Raw genomic sequence first — 17,777 nt, 5'->3', positions numbered from 1 at the left:
AAGGAATAGCAGGGAGTCTAGTGTACCTGAATTGTAGAATACATGGAGGGGTTTAAGGTCTAAGAAGGTTGGAAAGGTGGGGAGGGAAAGGAGGTTATGAAGGACTTAGGATGCCAAATAGGATTTTATATTTGATTCTGGAAGTGATAAGGAGCCACTGGAATTTGTTGTAGAGGGCGCTGACATGGTCAGTCCTGGGCTTTGGGAAGATCATTTTGACAGGATGAAGGACTAAAGTAGGGAGAGACCAACCATCAGGCTAGTCCAATAGTCTAGGCATGACAGTGGTGGCAGTATCAGAGAGAAAGGGGCTTATACAAGAGATGTCTGAAGGTAAAATCTATAGATTTTGGCAACAGATTGGATATAGAGAGTGAGAAAGAATAAGATGTTGAGAGTGACACCAAGGGTTCAAATCTGGAGAACTAAGAAGATAGTGGTAGCCTCTACCATATCAGGGAAGTTAGGAAAAAGGGAGGGTTTGAAGAGAAAAAAATGAGTTCAGTTTTGGACATGTTGAATTTAGATGTCAATGGGACACCAGCTCAAGATGTCTGGTGGGTAATTGTAAGGGGCCTTAGAAGCAATCTAATCCAATCTATATCCTATAGCATCTCTGACAAATGGTCATCCAGCCTTTACTTCAAGACTTCCAGTGGGAGGATGGGGAGCTCATGTCCTGAGGCATCTCAGTTTACTTTGGGTTAATTCTAATTATGAAGTCTTTCCCATGCATAATGTCTCTATCTGACTCTCTACTAAGGTGCTTTGTTCTTAGTTTCAAGAAGAGCAATTCTAATTTCTTTTCCATATGATGTCATTTCAAGTGTTTGATGAAAGCCACCATGGTCCTACTGTCTACTTTTTTCTTGATTGAAGATTCTTAGTTCCATCAACTAGTCCTTTTCTGGGCTATGATCACCAGTTCTCTCACCAACACAGTTGCCCTCTTCTGGCTTTGTTCTAGCTTATATGAATCTTAAAATGTGGCGCTCAGAACTGAATAAAATATGCCAGATATGTTCTGGCCAGAGAACAGTACGGTGGAATTATCAGCCACTTCTTTTTTTTTTTTTTTTTTGAGATATTTTATTTTTTCCGTTACATGTAAAGATAGTTCTCAACTTTTGTTTATACATGCTTTACACTTTCAGATTTTTCTCCCTCCCCTCCCTCCCCCCTCCCCTAGACAGCAGGTAATCTGATATAGGTTATATCTATATATATCTATACATATACATATAGATATATATATACACACACATATATATACACATAATAACATTAATCCTATTTCTGCATTAATCCTGTTACAAGAGAAAGAATCAGAGCAGTGATGCAAAACCTCAAAATAGAAAAAAAAAACAACAGCACCCAAAACAAAAGAAATAATATGGTTCAATCAGCATCTATACTCCACAGTTCTTTCTTTCTTTTTTTTTCTTGGATTTGGAGATCCTCTTCTATCATGAGTTCCCTGGAACTCTTCTGTACCATTGCATTGGTGAGAAGAATATAGTCCATCACAGTAATTATCAGCCACTTCTTATAGTTCTATGCCTCTCAATGGGATCCAAGAGCATTAATCCTCTTGACTAGCTTGATATATATATATATATATATATATATATTTTTTTTTTTGGCGAGGCAGTTGGGGTTAAGTGACTTGCCCAGTGTCACACAGCTAGTAAGTGTTAAGTGTCTGAGGCCGGATTTGAACTCAGGTCCTCCTGAATCCAGGGCCGGTGCTCTATCCACTGTGCCACCTAGCTGCCCCTTGATATACTTTTAATTTATTAAACTTGTAGGCCACTAAAATCCCAAAATCTTTTTTTAAAAAAAGTGTTATTTTGTCACACTGTTCTGTATTTGTAAAATGGTTTTTTTGTTTGTTTTTTTGTTTTTTGAGGGCAATGAGGGTTAAGTGACTTGCCCAGGGTCACATAGCTAGTTAAGTGTCAAGTATCTGAGGCTGGATTTGAATTCAGGTCCTCCTGAATCCAAGGCCAGTGCTTTATCCACTGCGCTACCTAGCTGCCCCGTAAAATGGGTTTTTTAAAGTTAAGTCTAGAATTTTTCTTCTCTATCAAATTTCATTTTCTTATATTTGGTTCGTTGTTCTAGTCTGCCAAGCTCTTTCTAGATATCTAACCATCACATAAGCTATTCCTTCTGGTTTTATGTAATTTTCAAATTGGGCAAATATACTCTTATGTGTAAAGTGTATACAAAGTAAACATAAACATAATTTCTTATATGTTTTGTGTCTTCCTCCAAGTCACTGACAAAAATGACACCAGGTCAAGGGCTGATAGATGCCTGGGGCATTCCCATAAGGACCTCCTTCCAAATTTACCTTGGCCCCACTAAAAAAAAGTAAAAATTAGCTAGCATCTACATAGTGCTTTAAAGCTTGCAAAGTACTTTACAAATATTATCTCATTTTATTCTCACAGCTACCAGTGGAGGTAGGTGTTATAATCACCCTGGTCTACAGATGAGGAAACTGAGTCAGAGGGAAGTTAAGTGACTTACCCTGGGTCATATAGCTAGTAAGTTTGAACTCAGGTCTTCCTGACTCCTGACTTCCTGACCCAGCACTCAGTCTACTGAGCCACCTAGTTGCCCATTAATAATCATCCATTAAGTCTGATCAGTCAGCCACCTCCGATTCCACCTAGTTAGGTGCATTAGGTGAATACTATGATCAAGCTCTTCTCTCTCCATCTTATCCTTAAGGTTTGCATGCTACTGTTCAGTGATTTCGGTCATATCTGACTCTTCATGACCCCATTTGGGGTTTTCTTGGCAAAGACACTGGAGTGGTTTGTCATTCCTTCTCCAGCTCATTTTACAGATGAGGAAACAGAGGCAAACAAGGTGAAGTGACTTGCCCAGGGTCACATAGCTAGTAAATGTCAGCTATGCGATGTTTGCATGATACTATCAAATGCTTTGCTGAAAACTAGCCATATGATGTCTATAACATTTCCCTGTCAAAAAAAGAAAAAAAAGAAATAAAATTAATCTGGCATAACCTGCTCTAAATATACAGTCATGCTGACCTTGCCAAGAAATTGAGGACCTCAGATGATATTAAATGGTTAGTTCAAAGTTCCATAAAATCCCCGTGTTTTACCCCCAGTAACCTATTAATTGTTTAAACAGCTGAACAGCTGGCTCTGGGCTGGGCCATTCTATTTACATATAAATACAGCTCAAGGGTTGATTGACGGGTATTCCCAGAAGGAGGGAAGATTAAGGGCATGTTCTTTTCCTCAAGCTCTTGTGGAAGAGGGAATAGGCTTATTTATGTTTTAGAGGGTGGAACAATTCAGAGATCAACAGGTGAAAGTGACAAGGAAGCAGGGAGAGGATTTCTGCTCACCCCAAGAAAGAACTTGATGATAATGGTGGTGGTGATGATAGCAATAATATCTTCATCTGAATGATGCTTTTTAGCTTTCAAAGAGCTTTTTACATACCCTTTTTCCTTTGATGCTCACAGTAACCGAGGCAGGCAAGGCAGGTGTTATTTCCCTTGTTTTACATATAAAAAAAACTGAGGCTGAGGAAGGTTATATATGGCTTATCTTGGGTCAAACAACTAGTTAAGCAGTAGAGACCAGTGACATTGGAGTGGTTTAACCTCAGAGGGGCTGACTTGTAACACAGTGAAGTCCACGGAAAAGCTCAAGCAGAGGCCAGAGACTGACTCAGACTATGGGGGAGGGGGAGGGCTCTCCAGCATGGTTCCTGCTCTTTGTGGTCCCTTTCCAACTCTGAGGTTCTGATTTTTTTCCTTATCAAATATTGTACTTTGGATTCTTGACTTCATGCAGTCAGGAAGGGAGCCCTCCTGAAAGGGAGCTGTGGGTAAATTCAGAGGAAGTAAGAAATAAAAACCCTTGGGACCTATGTATATGTATTGAGGGGAGAGGGGAATGGCTGGTACTCTTTTTTTTTTTTTTTTTGGTGGGGCAGTGAGGGTTAAATGACATGCCCAGGGTCACACAGCTAGTAAGTGTCAAGTGTCTGAGGCTGAATTTGAACTCAGGCCCTCCTGAGTCCAGGGCTGGTGCTTTATCCACTGTGCCACCTAGCTGCCCAGGTACTCTCATTCGCTTGAAGCAATTCAGCTGGTAACCCTGTGCACTCAGGGTTCAGTTTTCTCTTGTGCTTTTTTACATTCTTCCTTCTACTAAATTCTCTGACACCCCCCCCCCATAGTGACTTTATGAGGGAGGTACTTCCTAGGGAGATGAAGCTCACTTTAGGATATATGAAAACTAACTCTTTGTGTATGTGTATGTGCATAAAGGGTGTGTGTATTAGATTGTTATTATATGTTTACATATATTCACACATATATAGAGAAAGAGAGTAAGAAAGAGAAAGACACACACAGAGGGACAGAGGGGGACACATGGCATAGTAGATAGAAAATAAGCTTCACAGTAAGGAAGACCTGGGTTCAAGTCTCAACTTTGATACATTCTGTGACCCCGGACAAGGCATTTACTGTCTCCCTGCTCTAGGCCACTCTATAAGGCTATAATCAGCAGAGAAAGTGCCAACCTGCAGTAGGAGTTCCCTTATTAAGAAGTTCCCAATGCCATTGGAATCATCAGTTTGATCCCTCTTAGCTCCATTTATTTATTTACTCATCCATTTGATCATTCATTCATTCATTTATTTATTCATTCATCCATCCATTTATTTATTTATCTATTTACTTATTTTTTTATTCATTTATCTGTTTATTTATTTGTTCAGCCATTCATTCATTTATTTATTTAAGATTTATTTATTTATTTAGGATTTTCCCCACCTTACATGTAAAAACAAATTGTAACATTGATTTTTAGAACTTTGTGGTCCAAATTCCCTTCCTTCCTATCCTCCCCTTAAGAACTCAAGCAATTCAATATGTTATACATGTGCAGTCATGCAAAACATAGACAAAAAAAAACTTTAGAAAAAGGAACTAACAACAATAAGAAAATATACTTCCATTTGTATTCAGATACCATCAGTTCTTTCTCTGTAGATGGACTGCATTTTTCATAAGTCCTTCAGAGCTGTCTTGGATCATTGCATTGCTGACAATAACTAAGTCATTCGCAGCAGATCATCTGACAATATTGTTATTTTGTATACAGCACATTTCACTTTGCATCAGCTCATGTAAGTCTTTCCAGGATTTTCTGATAGCATCCTGCTCATTTTTTTTTTTATAGTAAACTAAATTTATGTAGTACTTTAAAGGGAGATTTCCTTGCAAAACACCCATGAGGTTGATTATTGCAACAATAATAACAGTCTTAGCTCTATTTACATTTGTGTCTTAAGAGAGGAGGGAGAAATAAAAGGGAGAAAAGGGGATTGGTCCTGTGATTTCATTGGTTTACAGAGATTCCATATGAAGAAATTCTTTTTATTAATGCAAGTAACCACCTTCTCTGCCAATTACAGCCTTAGAGAGTTGTCCAGGGTCACACAGCCAGTGTGGGTGTGTGGGTGGGGTGGGGCTTGAACCCAAGTCTTCCTGGCTGTGAGAAAGACCCATGCAGTGGATGCATACACATATAGAAATTACTGCCACAACTTTATGAGGAAAAAAGACAGTAGGATAGTGTAAAGGATGCTAGACTTGTAGTCAAGAGACCTGGATTCCAATCCTGATTTCTATTTCTTCACTAGCTGTGTGACTTTGGGCAAGTCACTGATCCTCCCCCAGCCTTAGTTTTCACATATGTGTCTATGTCGACAATCACATGAGAAAATATATTTAAGAATGCTTTGAAAACTGACATGTGTTATATAAATGTAAGGTAACATATGACATGTAACATGGTTTCTAAACCTTTAGCAGCAGAAGCATGTAAATCCAACACAGTTCTTCCAAGAGACAATTCCGTGACAAATTCTGTTTACCCCACTAAGTAGCTATGGCTAGGTTCTGATTAGTGAGATTAATGAATACTGTGCTCTCATTTGAATTAGCACTACACATACCCATTGGGCTGGAACTAATGACCATATTTCATATAATTGTGCAATTATAATTTTTATATAATTATAACCATATTTTATAGAATGATAACAAAATAGTGCAAATACATGGGACCACTTCACAGGGTTCATTATTCTCACTAATCAGGACCTAGCTGTACTTGTGAATAGTGTGAACCTGGGTAAAGCACTTAAACTTTCTGATGCTTAGTTTCCTCGTCTTTAAAATGGGTAAAGTAAAACTTGTAGTATGTATTCCATAGGGTATTGGAAGAATCAAATGAATGAGTGCCTGTAATGTGCTTTGAAAAACTTTAAAGTAATCTACAAGTGTATGTGTGCGACTATTTGTCTATCTTGGTTATTATTGTTAACAAAGCCATTTTTCAGGGTTGGGGGGGGCAGGGGAATGGGTTATAGAGAAAAGTTGAAACTTTAAAAGGCATATTTTTTTCCAGGGAGCGTCATGACTTCCATTTTCTCCTTCTGTTTTCAGAACAGCATGTCCTAGAGGATCTGGAAAAGCAGGCGGTTCTGGTGTACACCCCATCTCGCAAGGTCAATGGGAAACGGGTAGTCTGCTACGACGACCGATACATTGTGAAGGTGGCCTATGAGAAGGATGGTATCATTGTTTCCAATGACAACTACCGGGACCTCCAGAGTGAGAACCCAGAGTGGAAGTGGTTCATTGAGCAGAGACTCCTCATGTTCTCCTTCGTCAATGACAAGTATGTGTGGGGAAGGGTCCTGAGTAACTAAAGACAGCTCAGGGAGAGCAGTGGATAGAGTGCTGTTCCTGAATTTCAAATCCAGCCTCAGACACTCACTGGCCATGTGACCCTGGGCAAGTCATTTAACCCTATTTGCCTCAGTTTCCTCATCTGTAAAATGAACTGGAGAAGGAAATGGCAAACTACTCTAGTATCTTAAGGCCAAGAAAACCCCAAATGGGGTCACAAAGAGTCTGGCATGACTGAAAAATGACTAAAAAGCAAGACTTAAGAGAGTAAAGGAGGGGGTAGCTAGGGGGCACAGTAGATAAAGCACCAGCCTTGGATTCAGGAGGACCTGAGTTCAAATCTGGCCTCAGACACTTGATACTTACCAGCTGTGTGACCCTGGGCAAGTCACTTAACCCTCATTGCCTCCCCCCCAAAAAAAGATTACCTTCTAAGAGAGTAAAGGAAAGTGAAGGGGACCAAGACACACAAGGAACCTGGTGCTAGCAATTAAAAAGGAGGGAAGGGAAGGAAGACTTTCCATTTAGTTTCTCCTTATAGAGCTAAGAAATGGCTTGTTTCTATGCTCTAGTGAGGGGTTATTAACCTTGGGCCTGTGAACTTTGGGGGGGGGGACAATGAGGGTTAAGTGACTTGCCCAGGGTTACACAGTATCTGAGGCTGGATTTGAACTCAGGTCCTCCTGAATCCAGAGCCAATGCTTTATCCACTGAGCCACGTAGCTGCCCCCCCCACCTCGACTTGTTTTTAAAAAGTTTCTGTAACTATTTCAGTAGAAGTGGTTCCTTTGTAATCTGATATATTATATTTTATGCATTTTAAAATGTCATTTTGAAAAGGAGTCCCTAGGCTTTACCAGACCACCAAAGGGGGGGCCACATGGCACTAACAAAAAAAAAAATAAAACAAGTTGAGGAACCTCTGCTGGAGGGTATGGCCTGGACTAGTGAAAGTTATTCCTTTTGTGTTGGTCCCGTAATTTTACTGGTATTGGGAATTCTGGGGGATAAAACTCCCTCTACCCATAGAGATCTCTACCCACTCTACATCTTAGCATCCTAGAAAATTGCTTGGGACACAGAGAGGTTGTCAGCTGTCCAGGATCACACAGCCAGAGGTTAATCAGAAGCTAGATTTCAACCCATGTCTTCCTACCTCTGAGGCTGACTATCACTCCATGTTGCCTCGTATTATTTACTCCATGGTCACTTGTTCATAGTGCTCTCTTCCAAAACCTGATGTGAGTATTCTCTGCATTTGACATATCGTGAAACTAAAGGCCTGGAGAGGTTAATGGTCACATGGCTAGGTAGTAGCTAAAGCAGGATCCAAGCTTAGGTCTTCTAAGGCCAAGTGCACAGCGCTTTCTTCACTCCATAATTCGCCTCTATTTCATGCTTCTGACTGGGAGATCAGAACACTATAGATATGGTAATAGCCACCCTCCAGCCATACTGGGGCAGTAGAGAGCAAATTCAAAATTGCTTCCCCAGAAGCCTAGATTTCAGCCAATCATTTCTTGTTGTCCTGGAGGGTAAGAGGACAGTTTGTTTGTCTTTTTGCTCAGGGCAATGAGGGTTAAGTGACTTGCCCAGGGTCACACAGCTAGTAAGTGTCAAGTGTCTGAGGCTGGATTTGAACTCAGGTCCTCCTGAATCCAGGGCCAGTGTTTTATCCACTGTGCCAAGTAGCTGCCCCGAGGGTAAGAGGATAGTAAAGCAGATTCAGAACTCATTGAATGACCAAACCCAAAGAATGGTCATTCATGGGTCGATGTTAGCTTGGAGGTGGTCTCTAGGAGTGCCTCAGGGATCTATCTGCTATTGACCCTGTGATGTTTTTGTCTGTGATGTAGGTGATTCACAAGATGCCCTAGTCTCCTTAGGAGAGAAGGGGGTTCATTGTTATTTGGGCTGGGCAACTTCCCACAAGCCAGGGCAGGCACAGTCTGGGAGGCCAAGTCAGCGAGGAGGGGGCCGACGCTCTGCTGTTCCCTTCTTCACCTTACCTCCCATGCTCCCAGGCATCTGAAAATGAAGGGCTACCTCCCAAGCCATGCAGCAGAAATTTAGTTGCTCTGTGGGGTAGTCAAACTCAGCCTCTCTCCCATCTCCACTTATGCGTAGCCAGAGGCCCCCACTGCCCAGTTCCAGGCCAGAGGATTCTGGCCAGTCTTACTGCTTTGAGTGCCAACAAATCCTCCCTGTTGCCTAAAGACCCATGACGACTTCTGGCCCGCTGACAGCCTCTGGGTTGGGGTCCAAGTCCATCTGACATAACTGATCCCTGTACAGGACCTGCCATCTCCCTGGCTGCCAGCATGCAGTGCCCGCCTGCCCTCCTGCCTTCCTGGGCGAGAAGGAACTCCATCCCAGAGTCTTCAGCATGGCCCTAGCGGGCTCTTGGCCCAGGAGAGAGTTCAGGAGGCAAGGCCTTTGGTCACTGAGAATAACCGTGGCAAGCCACTTCCCAGATTCTTGGTTAGGGTCCAACATTCAGAAGCTCTGTGTACACTTGGTAGCCTGAGCAACCGGAGTCCAACATTGGAACAAGCAAGTCTCCAGGCCTGGGATGATCTAGAGACTAGTTCCAATGGACTCCTCGGAGGGGAATTTCAATCTGAACTATATTGTGTGTGTGTGTGTGTGTGTGTGTGTGTGTGTGTTTTTAACTTATTCAGAATTAGTGAGCCACCTGACACAGCTTTCCCTCAACCAGGAAATATGCTCTAGGGACAAATTTGCATCATCCAGGTAGTGGGGAGAGGTTCCCATCTGTTGTAATTCATTCTGCCCTTGCGAGGCAATTGCTGAGAATATGTATTATTGCCTGGGTGGTGCAGATAGGGAGAAATCCACTTCCCTTTTTGGCTGGGCACACGGGCCACGAATATTCAAATCAGGGATGACTGAGCCAGTAAACATGAAAAGCTAAAACCCAACACAGAAAACACAAGAGTCCCAGGAGGCAAATCCATCCACAGGCTGCAGACACTCAGTAGTGCTGGATAAGTCTTGACCTTTGTCCCCTTTGTTTCAACCAAAGTATCCAACTTAATGGTCCTCAAACGAGCCATTTTTCCCATTTCTAGGTCTTTGCTCATTGTTCTTCCTTCCATCTGCCACGTTCTCGGCTCCCCTCTTCCAACTCATTAACTGAGACTCCAATCGATTAGTATTTTGGTGCCTGCCGTGTGCTCAGGACTATAGGGAATACAAGAAAAAAATATCAGGCCCCCAGTGCCTGGGTGCTACAACCTTATAGGAGTTTGGAAAACTCCCTGGGATGAGGTACAAGTGTTGTGAAACTTGTCAGAGCCCTTAGAGATGATACCGGGGTGGATGCCTGGGTATGGTGCAAAATACTGACGTAGGAAGTTCAGAGCCCTGCATTGTAGGCCCCGCTCCCTAATCAGCTATGGGTCTTTGGGTAAGTCAGATGTCTAAACTTCTCTTGGATCTCAGTTTCCTCATCCATCGTCTACATCTTTCACATTCTCTAAGTCTATAACCCAATCAAAGGACTTTTGTGGGGGGCTACCTGTTTTGTGGCCCCAAGCTCTGAACCACCAAGGCCCCAAACCTTTCATGTGGTTTAGAATCTCTGAGGGGAGTTGTTACTTTTTCCATTACTCACAGACGGTGCCTATTGAAACCACTGATTCATTTGCTCTCGGAAAGGTCTCCTGCGACACACACACCTATGTGTCACCCCTCTGCCTTGGGTCTGCCTCACACCCCCATCCATCCCTGTGGCAGGCAGGGGCCTTGACCCCAAGGACCTCAGCACCCAGGAGGTGTAAGCCAGACGTCTTCCTCCCATAGTAATTTCTTTGTCTGAGTAGAGCAATGAGGGGGAAGCAGATGAAAAGGGCAATAGGGAGGTGGCCAGTTCCCTCAGGTGCTGTTGCTTAGGGATTTGCCCTGGTTTACTTCTGTCTGTGATGAAGGGTTGGAGATACCCAATGCCAATCCCATTTCTATTGCACTTTAAGGTGTACACAGAATTGTCTTCACAACATTCCCATGAGAGAAATAGTGCAAAAATACTCCCCCCATTTTTTTTTTTTTTTTTTTTAGTGAGGCAATTGTGGTTAAGTGACTTGCCCAGGGTCACACAGCTAGTAAGTGTTAAGTGTCTGAGGCTGGATTTGAACTCAGGTACTCCTGACTCCAGGGCCAGTGCTCTATCCACTGTGCCACCTAGCTGCCCCCCCCCCCCATTTTCCAGATGAGGACTGTGAGGCTCAGAAAGGTTTGCCCCTTGATCACATGGGTAGTAAATGATGGGACTAGGGCTTGGACACGAGTTTTCTGAACCTTCCCCTGTAGACTATCTCTCACAAAAGCTAGGTCAAGACTCCCTATGCTCTGTACCCTGCCTGTCCTCCCCCTACGCTCCATTCTTCCCCTTTGTGTTTCCACCAAATCAGATTTCTTAGTGTTTCCCAGATGGGCCACCTGCTTTTCTACTTCTGGGTCTTTGCCAATGTTGTTCCTTCTACTTGTCCCCTTCTGCCTCCCACTCCTCCTGCTGTATTTCCACTTAGCCTCCAGAGTCCAGAGTCACTGTTGTCTCCTCCATGAAACTTTCTCTGATCCTCTCTCCTCTCCCTTCACCAGCCAGAATTGATGCCTCCTTCCTCCATCTTCCCATACCCCTTCCTACTTCTCTTAGAATTCTTCTCCTATATTGCCTTGTATCATAGTCAAGTGTGCACAGATCTTATTTCTTCTGCTGCAATGGAATCTTCTTGAGAGCAGGCATTGGGACCAGTTGCATGTTCCTTGATGTGCCTAGCACTGTGCTTTGCACTCATTCTATCTGCCTTACATGATTATCCTAAGGAAAGAAAAGCAAAGCTGTATGGGGCTGGAGAGGTGGGAGTTGTTTTTGTAATGATAGAGTATCTCTGCATCTCTGAAAGCTGTTGTTGAGGAATGAGCCAGTGATCCTGTTTCTTTGGGGATAACCATTCTCTTGTTTTCCAGATTCATGCCTCCTGATGATCCTCTGGGCCGCCATGGACCAACCCTTAGTAATTTTCTTAGCAAAAAGCCAAAGCTTCCACAGGCCTCCTGGCAGCACTGCCCTTATGGTAGGTCTTACACTTTGTACCCTATGGCTGCTTCAGAGACTAGTTTTTTTGGTGGGGGGACTTGAGTGAGGTTGTGAAGTGTTAAGGAAGGTCATTGACAAAAGCGGGAAATTGGATGGAATTTGTCTTAAGAATCTTGTGTGTGTGTGGCGGGGACAGCTAGGTGGCACAGTGGATAAAGCACCAGCCCTGGATTCAGGAGGACCTGAGTTCAAATCTGGCCTCAGACACTTAACACTTACTAGCTGTGTGACCCTAGGCAAGTCACTTAACCCCAATTGCCTCACCAAAAAAAAGAAAAAAAAGAATCTTGTGTTGGTATTCCTTTTCCCTGTTCATCTTCCTGCTCTGATGCTCTTCTCTCCTCTCCTTCCTCCTCAACTGCCCCCCACCCCAACTGCTTCTTACTGTCTCTTGTCATGGAGGAAAGGGATATTGGTAAACCCCTACATGTAAAAGTGTCAGGGTCTTAATGGGTCCCCTTCTCAGAAACAGGTACCTTCAAAGAGGGCTTCAGGGAGAAGGCAAATGCTTAGCACCAGTTACTGGGAGAATTTCAGGTACTGGTTGGGGAGTCAATCTCAATCACTCCAGCTTCCAAGGCCACTTCAAGCCTCATCAGCACAGCCCAGATTGTAGCAATTTGCAGAGTGAGCCTTCCAGGAAGGGGCCCTGCTAACTCCATATTAGGGTGGGCAGGGGAGGCCTTTCCACTGAACTTCAGATATATCCCAGAAGCAAGTGCCACTCAATCAGTCAATAAGTCAGCAAGCATGTATTAAGCACCTACTATATTCCAGAGGGTAGCTAAGTGGCACAGTGGACCCTGAGCCAGGGAAACCTAGGTTCCAATCCAGCCTCAGACACTAGTTATGTGACTCTGGGCAAGTCATTTAACTTTGCTTGCCTCAGTTTTCTCATCTGTAAAATGATCTGGAGAAGAAAACGGCAAGCCACTCTAGTATCTTTGCCAAGAAAACCCCCAAAAGGGGTCATGAAGAGCAAGACATGACTAAAAATGACTGCAGAAAAATGTTCCAGATACCAGATACTATGCTAGGTGGTGAGGATATAAAGATCCCCCGTCCCCCCCAAATTTTTAAAATTAAAAAAAACAAAGGAACAATTTTTCCCTTGAGGAACTGACATTCTGTAGAGGAAAACAACTTGTACATATAAAAGAATGTACCAAATATATACAAATTAACTGCAAGATAATTTCAGCAGGCAGGCCCTAGAAGCTGGTAGTATCAGGCTTGACCCTGTCTATCTGGTCTTTGGGATCACAGAGCCAGGAGGAGCAGCACTTTCCATGGTACTCTACTCATTGGATGCTGAGACCACCCGAGTCCTTAGTAAGAATAGAATGATGGATGGATCTGTCTCTGTGGTCCACGTGTGGACTTCCACACAGACCCCTCCTCCCAGGCCTCCCCACAGGCATACTGCCAATTCTACTAAATCCAGGTCTTCCTGTCAAAGCTCCGGTGCCTGTGGGGTATCATGGGAAGGGAGCCATAATTATTCACCCACCCAATGGAGCTAGAGTGGGCTGAATTAAGAAGTCGAATTTTGCTCCCAGGACTCGCTGTGGCCTTGCTCCAACAAGAGGAAAGGGGGATAGGGCTAACTCAAAGCAGCAGTGAAAGGGCCCGCATCCACCCTCGGCTCAACCTCTCATGGGCTGACTCTTGTCTTTACCTCCTTGCAGGCAGGAAGTGCACCTACGGCAGTAAGTGTAAATTCTACCACCCCGAGAGACTGCATCAGATCCAGCTGTCAGTGGCGGATGAACTTCGAGCCAAAACAAAGACCTTGCCGGGGTCAGAGGAGGAGCGACTGAAGACCAGCCTCTTGAAGACTAGACCAGTTCCCTCCCCGCCTATCCCCAGCCTGAGCACCGAAGGACTGTGGAATCACAGGGGAAACATCCGAAGCTATAGTAGCTACAGTAACAGCAGCCTTGGCTCCAGTTGGACGGAGGAGAGAGTTCCTTCTATGGATGGGAGCTTTAGGGGGACCCTGGCGGGGACCTGGGAGAACTGTGATCAGGAGAGACAGGACCCTGAGAGTAGCTTGCCACATCACTACCAGAAAGGAGACATCAGCTTTCTGGAAAGCCAGTTTTCCCGATTGGCTTTTAGTGATGATTTATATGGTGGGGGCTTGCATACTGGTATCAGAAGTGCAGGGATGCAGAATAGGATGAACACTTTATACCGGGACTGCAATCTCAATCTCTCCAGCTGCCGTGGCCACTTCGAGCCTCATCGGCACAGCGTGGACTGTTTCTGTTTGCAGAATGATCATTTCCAGGAAGGGGCCGTGCCAATTCCATACACTTGTAGACACTTGACAGTCAGAGGTTCTTGTTGCAATGGTAGCAGGGAGCCAGGCCCAGCCCTGCGGAAGACTTTCACCCCTAGTAATCACGCACCCAAAGCAGATCTGCAGCAGACCCAACAGCAGACTGTATACCGCTCTCATCCACCCACTCGGGATCCATTTCCCCATCCTGCACAGTCCAATGAGAGCTGGGGTATAGGACAAGTTATAAAGCAACCGTCTGGTCCATCCTATTGGGGGGACTCCAGTTGGGGAAACCACCCCATGAGGAGAGCAGGTAGTTATCCACACTCCTCTGAATATAAATACCCTTCTCTTGGATTCAGCCATTGGCAACTGAGCCCACATTCAGATAGCCCTTTATAATATCTTCCGCCAGGATGAGATTTTGCTTGAGCATCTCCATTGAGGGGGTAACCAACCCACAACTTCTCAAGGCAGTTCATTCCACTTTGGAATGGAATGGATCTGGAACAGATTTCATCGTTAGGAAGTTTGTGGGTGTATTGCTGTTGGATTTTTACTTTTATTTGACCATTTCTACCCATTGCTCTTAGTCCTCCCTGGGCCAAGAAGAATAACTCTAATCCAGGGATTCTTTATCTGGGGTCTGTGAACTTAATTTTTTAATGATTATTTAAATATAATTGTTTTCCTTTGCAATCTAAGGTGTATTTTATGCATTTAAAAACATCGTTTTGAGAAGGGATCACGGTGTGTCGTCATTGGACTGCCAAAAGGGTGGATGACACAATAAAGATTAAGAATCTCTTCCATGTGACCATCCCCAGAATACATGAAGATAGCTACAGAATAATGGGAATATAGATTTAGAGCTAGAAGGGACTCATCAAGTTCAAGCTCTTCATTTTACATATGAAGAAACTGAGGCACAGAGCAGTTAAAGCGACTTGCCCAAGGTCACACAGGGAGAAGGGGCAGGGTTCCAACCCCAGGCATCTGATACCAAACTCAGCACTCTTCACTGAACCATGCTGCCCTAACGTCCCCCTCTCCTTTTCTCCAGGCTGAACACCCACTATTCCTTCCATCTTCCTATGATTTTTCTTTTTTCTTTTCTTTTCTTTTCTTTTTGCTGGGCAATTGGGGTTAAGTGACTTGCCCAGGGTCACACAGCTAGTAAGTGTCAAGTGTCTGATACTGGATTTGAACTCAGGTCCTCCTGAATCCACTGTGCCACCTAGCTGCCCCCTTCCTATGACTTTTCAAACCTTCATCATCCTGGTTGCCCTTTTCCAGATGTGTTCCGGCTTTTCTGTCCTCTTATTTAAAATATGGCACCCATCGCTGAACACACAACCCTCCAAGTGTAATCTGTCGGAGAACAGAGATGCAAAGATAATGATATTCTATCATCCTTTACCTAGAAGTGAAATATGTAGAGATTGGAGTCAGGAGAAACCTGAGTTCACATCTGGCTTCAGACACTTAACTAGTTGTGTGAGCCTGCAAGTCATTTAATCTCTCTCGGCCTCAGTCTCCTCATCTGTAAAATGGGGATAATAATAGCCCCACCCCCATTGTTGGGAATCAATGAGTTCACAAATTTAAAATGCTTTGCAAACTCTAAAATGCAGTACTAATGGAGTCAGTCACCCTGGTGACTGATAACTGAATTTGTAGGCCACGGTGATTTAACACACAACTGAAAGGGAACACAGGCCCAATCCCATTTATAGTAGACCCAGAGACAGTCCAGATGTTTTCCTTGCCTGGCAGGATGGTCATGTCCACAGCAGCATGTAAACTCCCCTCCCTTCTATCTCTCCTGACTGCTGAAGCTTTAGAGGTTCCAGTTTCCCAAGGAAATCAGCCCTAGGGCAATATGCAGGGACAAAGGATGGTTCATCCCCATTTGTTATTCTGGGTAACATTACAGTATGTTACTTTAAAAAAAATATCTGTTTCCCAGACCTCTTTTATGAGTTCTGTGAATATAACTAGTTGTAAAATACTGTGGCTTGATACTGTATCTTCCTGTTGATAGTAAACCTATTTTTTCAGTCTGATCCCATGGCACTTAAAAGTTCATTTATCATTATTTCAGCCTGATTCCAGTCAGAATTGATTCCTCCATCCATCTGTCCTACCTAAATTAAAAAAAAAAATCTGACACATCCAAATTACACTGTTATTTGGGATCTGGCTGAAAGAGAATACAAGACACCACTACACTCATTGTGCTGTCCATAAAAAAAAATAATCAGTTCAGTTGTGCAAAAAAGCCTTTCTCCCATGCATGTGCCCAAATCAAATAAGATTGCTTAAAAGATATAACAACAGAAAACTTTATTTGCTGACCCCTCTCATTATTTTTTTGTTTGTTTGTTTTTTGCAGGGCAAGGGGGGTTAAGTGACTTGCCCGAGGTCACACAGCTAGGAAGTGTCAAGTGTCTGAGGTCGGATTTGAACTCAGGTCCTCCTGAATCCAGGGCCAGTGCTTTATCCACTGCGCCACCTAGCTGCCCCCCTCTCATTATTAATATCAACAGGAAGGTAGATGCTTGCCAAAGGAATCCTTATGGATGAGGAATTCTATTCCTGGGGCTTGTGGGTAGGTTCAAGGGGCCTGTGAACTAGAATGGGAAAAAATGACATTTTAATTTTGCTGTAACTACTTTGCTTTGCAATCCCATGTATTTTATTCCATGCTTTTAAAAACATCGTTCTGAGAGGGGCTCTGTAGGTCCCACCAGACTGCAAGAGGGGTCTGTGAAACAAAACCTTTAGCATCTCCTGCCATAGATGGTGAGGCCCCCCAGCTGCTCCTCTTTGGGGATGGTACCTTGATGATTACATCAAGCCCTGGAACATTGCAGAAGCCTAATGGAATATATAATAACATAAAACTGTTTGGCCTAATTACCCGCATTGGAAAAATCAAGTGAGTGGAGATTGCTTATTCTTCAGATTATGAGGAGATATAGCCAACCTCTAACCCTCTAGTATATTTATTGGAGACAGGCACCGTCATGATTTGGATCCCTGCTCCCCAAACTAAAGAAGAAATGAGACAAGTTGGATTGCTTTTGGATAATTACCAAGTTTTTTAGCGACTCCAAGATTCTCCTTGAAACAAAGGCCCGGTATTCTTCAGAACTGAAATTGAGGCTCACCCCCAAAGGGCAATGGAGTGGTGCATGGTGGGTATAAGTAGGTTGCCACATATTACAAACAGGAAATTATGAAGAAGTACTGTAAGGGAAGCTATCAAAGATATGCATGAGTCAAAAAGAAGAAAGGTAGGTTGTGCGGTGAGGGAGAGAGGTAAATAACCAACCTGTCTCTTCAATTGGTACACTATCAAAGTAAGAAAATCCAGGAAGGCCCTTAGCAGGTTGAGTGGTCCCACTGTGGTGAATTTATGGGAAGACAAGACCAAGAGTTACATAGGACAGGCAGGTATGGACAGTTCGTTATCAACATTGTAAGGGGAGGGAAAACCTGCATCTTGAGGTCATGAATCCATTGGAGAATTAGGGAGCTTCAGGACTAAAGAATGTGTTCTTCCTAGATAAATACTCTGAAGGAAATTCAGAGTTTTGGTTTTTTTC

General features: G+C 43.6%; 1 protein-coding gene across 1 annotated transcript in view; it reads left to right on the top strand.

Moving 5' to 3' along the window:
• The window catches only part of ZC3H12D (zinc finger CCCH-type containing 12D), a 40,096-nt gene extending 25,485 nt beyond the window's left edge, over nt 1-14,611 (top strand). Inside the window, 4 exon segments of the mRNA XM_044003502.1 lie at nt 6,512-6,746; nt 11,750-11,856; nt 13,568-14,511; nt 14,513-14,611. Of these exon segments, the coding sequence (XP_043859437.1) occupies nt 6,512-6,746; nt 11,750-11,856; nt 13,568-14,511; nt 14,513-14,611 (1,385 nt within the window).
• The last annotated feature ends 3,166 nt before the right edge of the window (nt 14,612-17,777 follow it).

Source organism: Dromiciops gliroides, chromosome 4, assembly GCF_019393635.1.
Source record: "Dromiciops gliroides isolate mDroGli1 chromosome 4, mDroGli1.pri, whole genome shotgun sequence".
In the NCBI taxonomy this organism is placed as follows: Eukaryota; Metazoa; Chordata; class Mammalia; order Microbiotheria; family Microbiotheriidae; genus Dromiciops; species Dromiciops gliroides.
The sequence above is the reverse complement of the archived record's forward strand: the minus strand, read 5'-3'. Positions and strand labels throughout refer to the sequence as shown.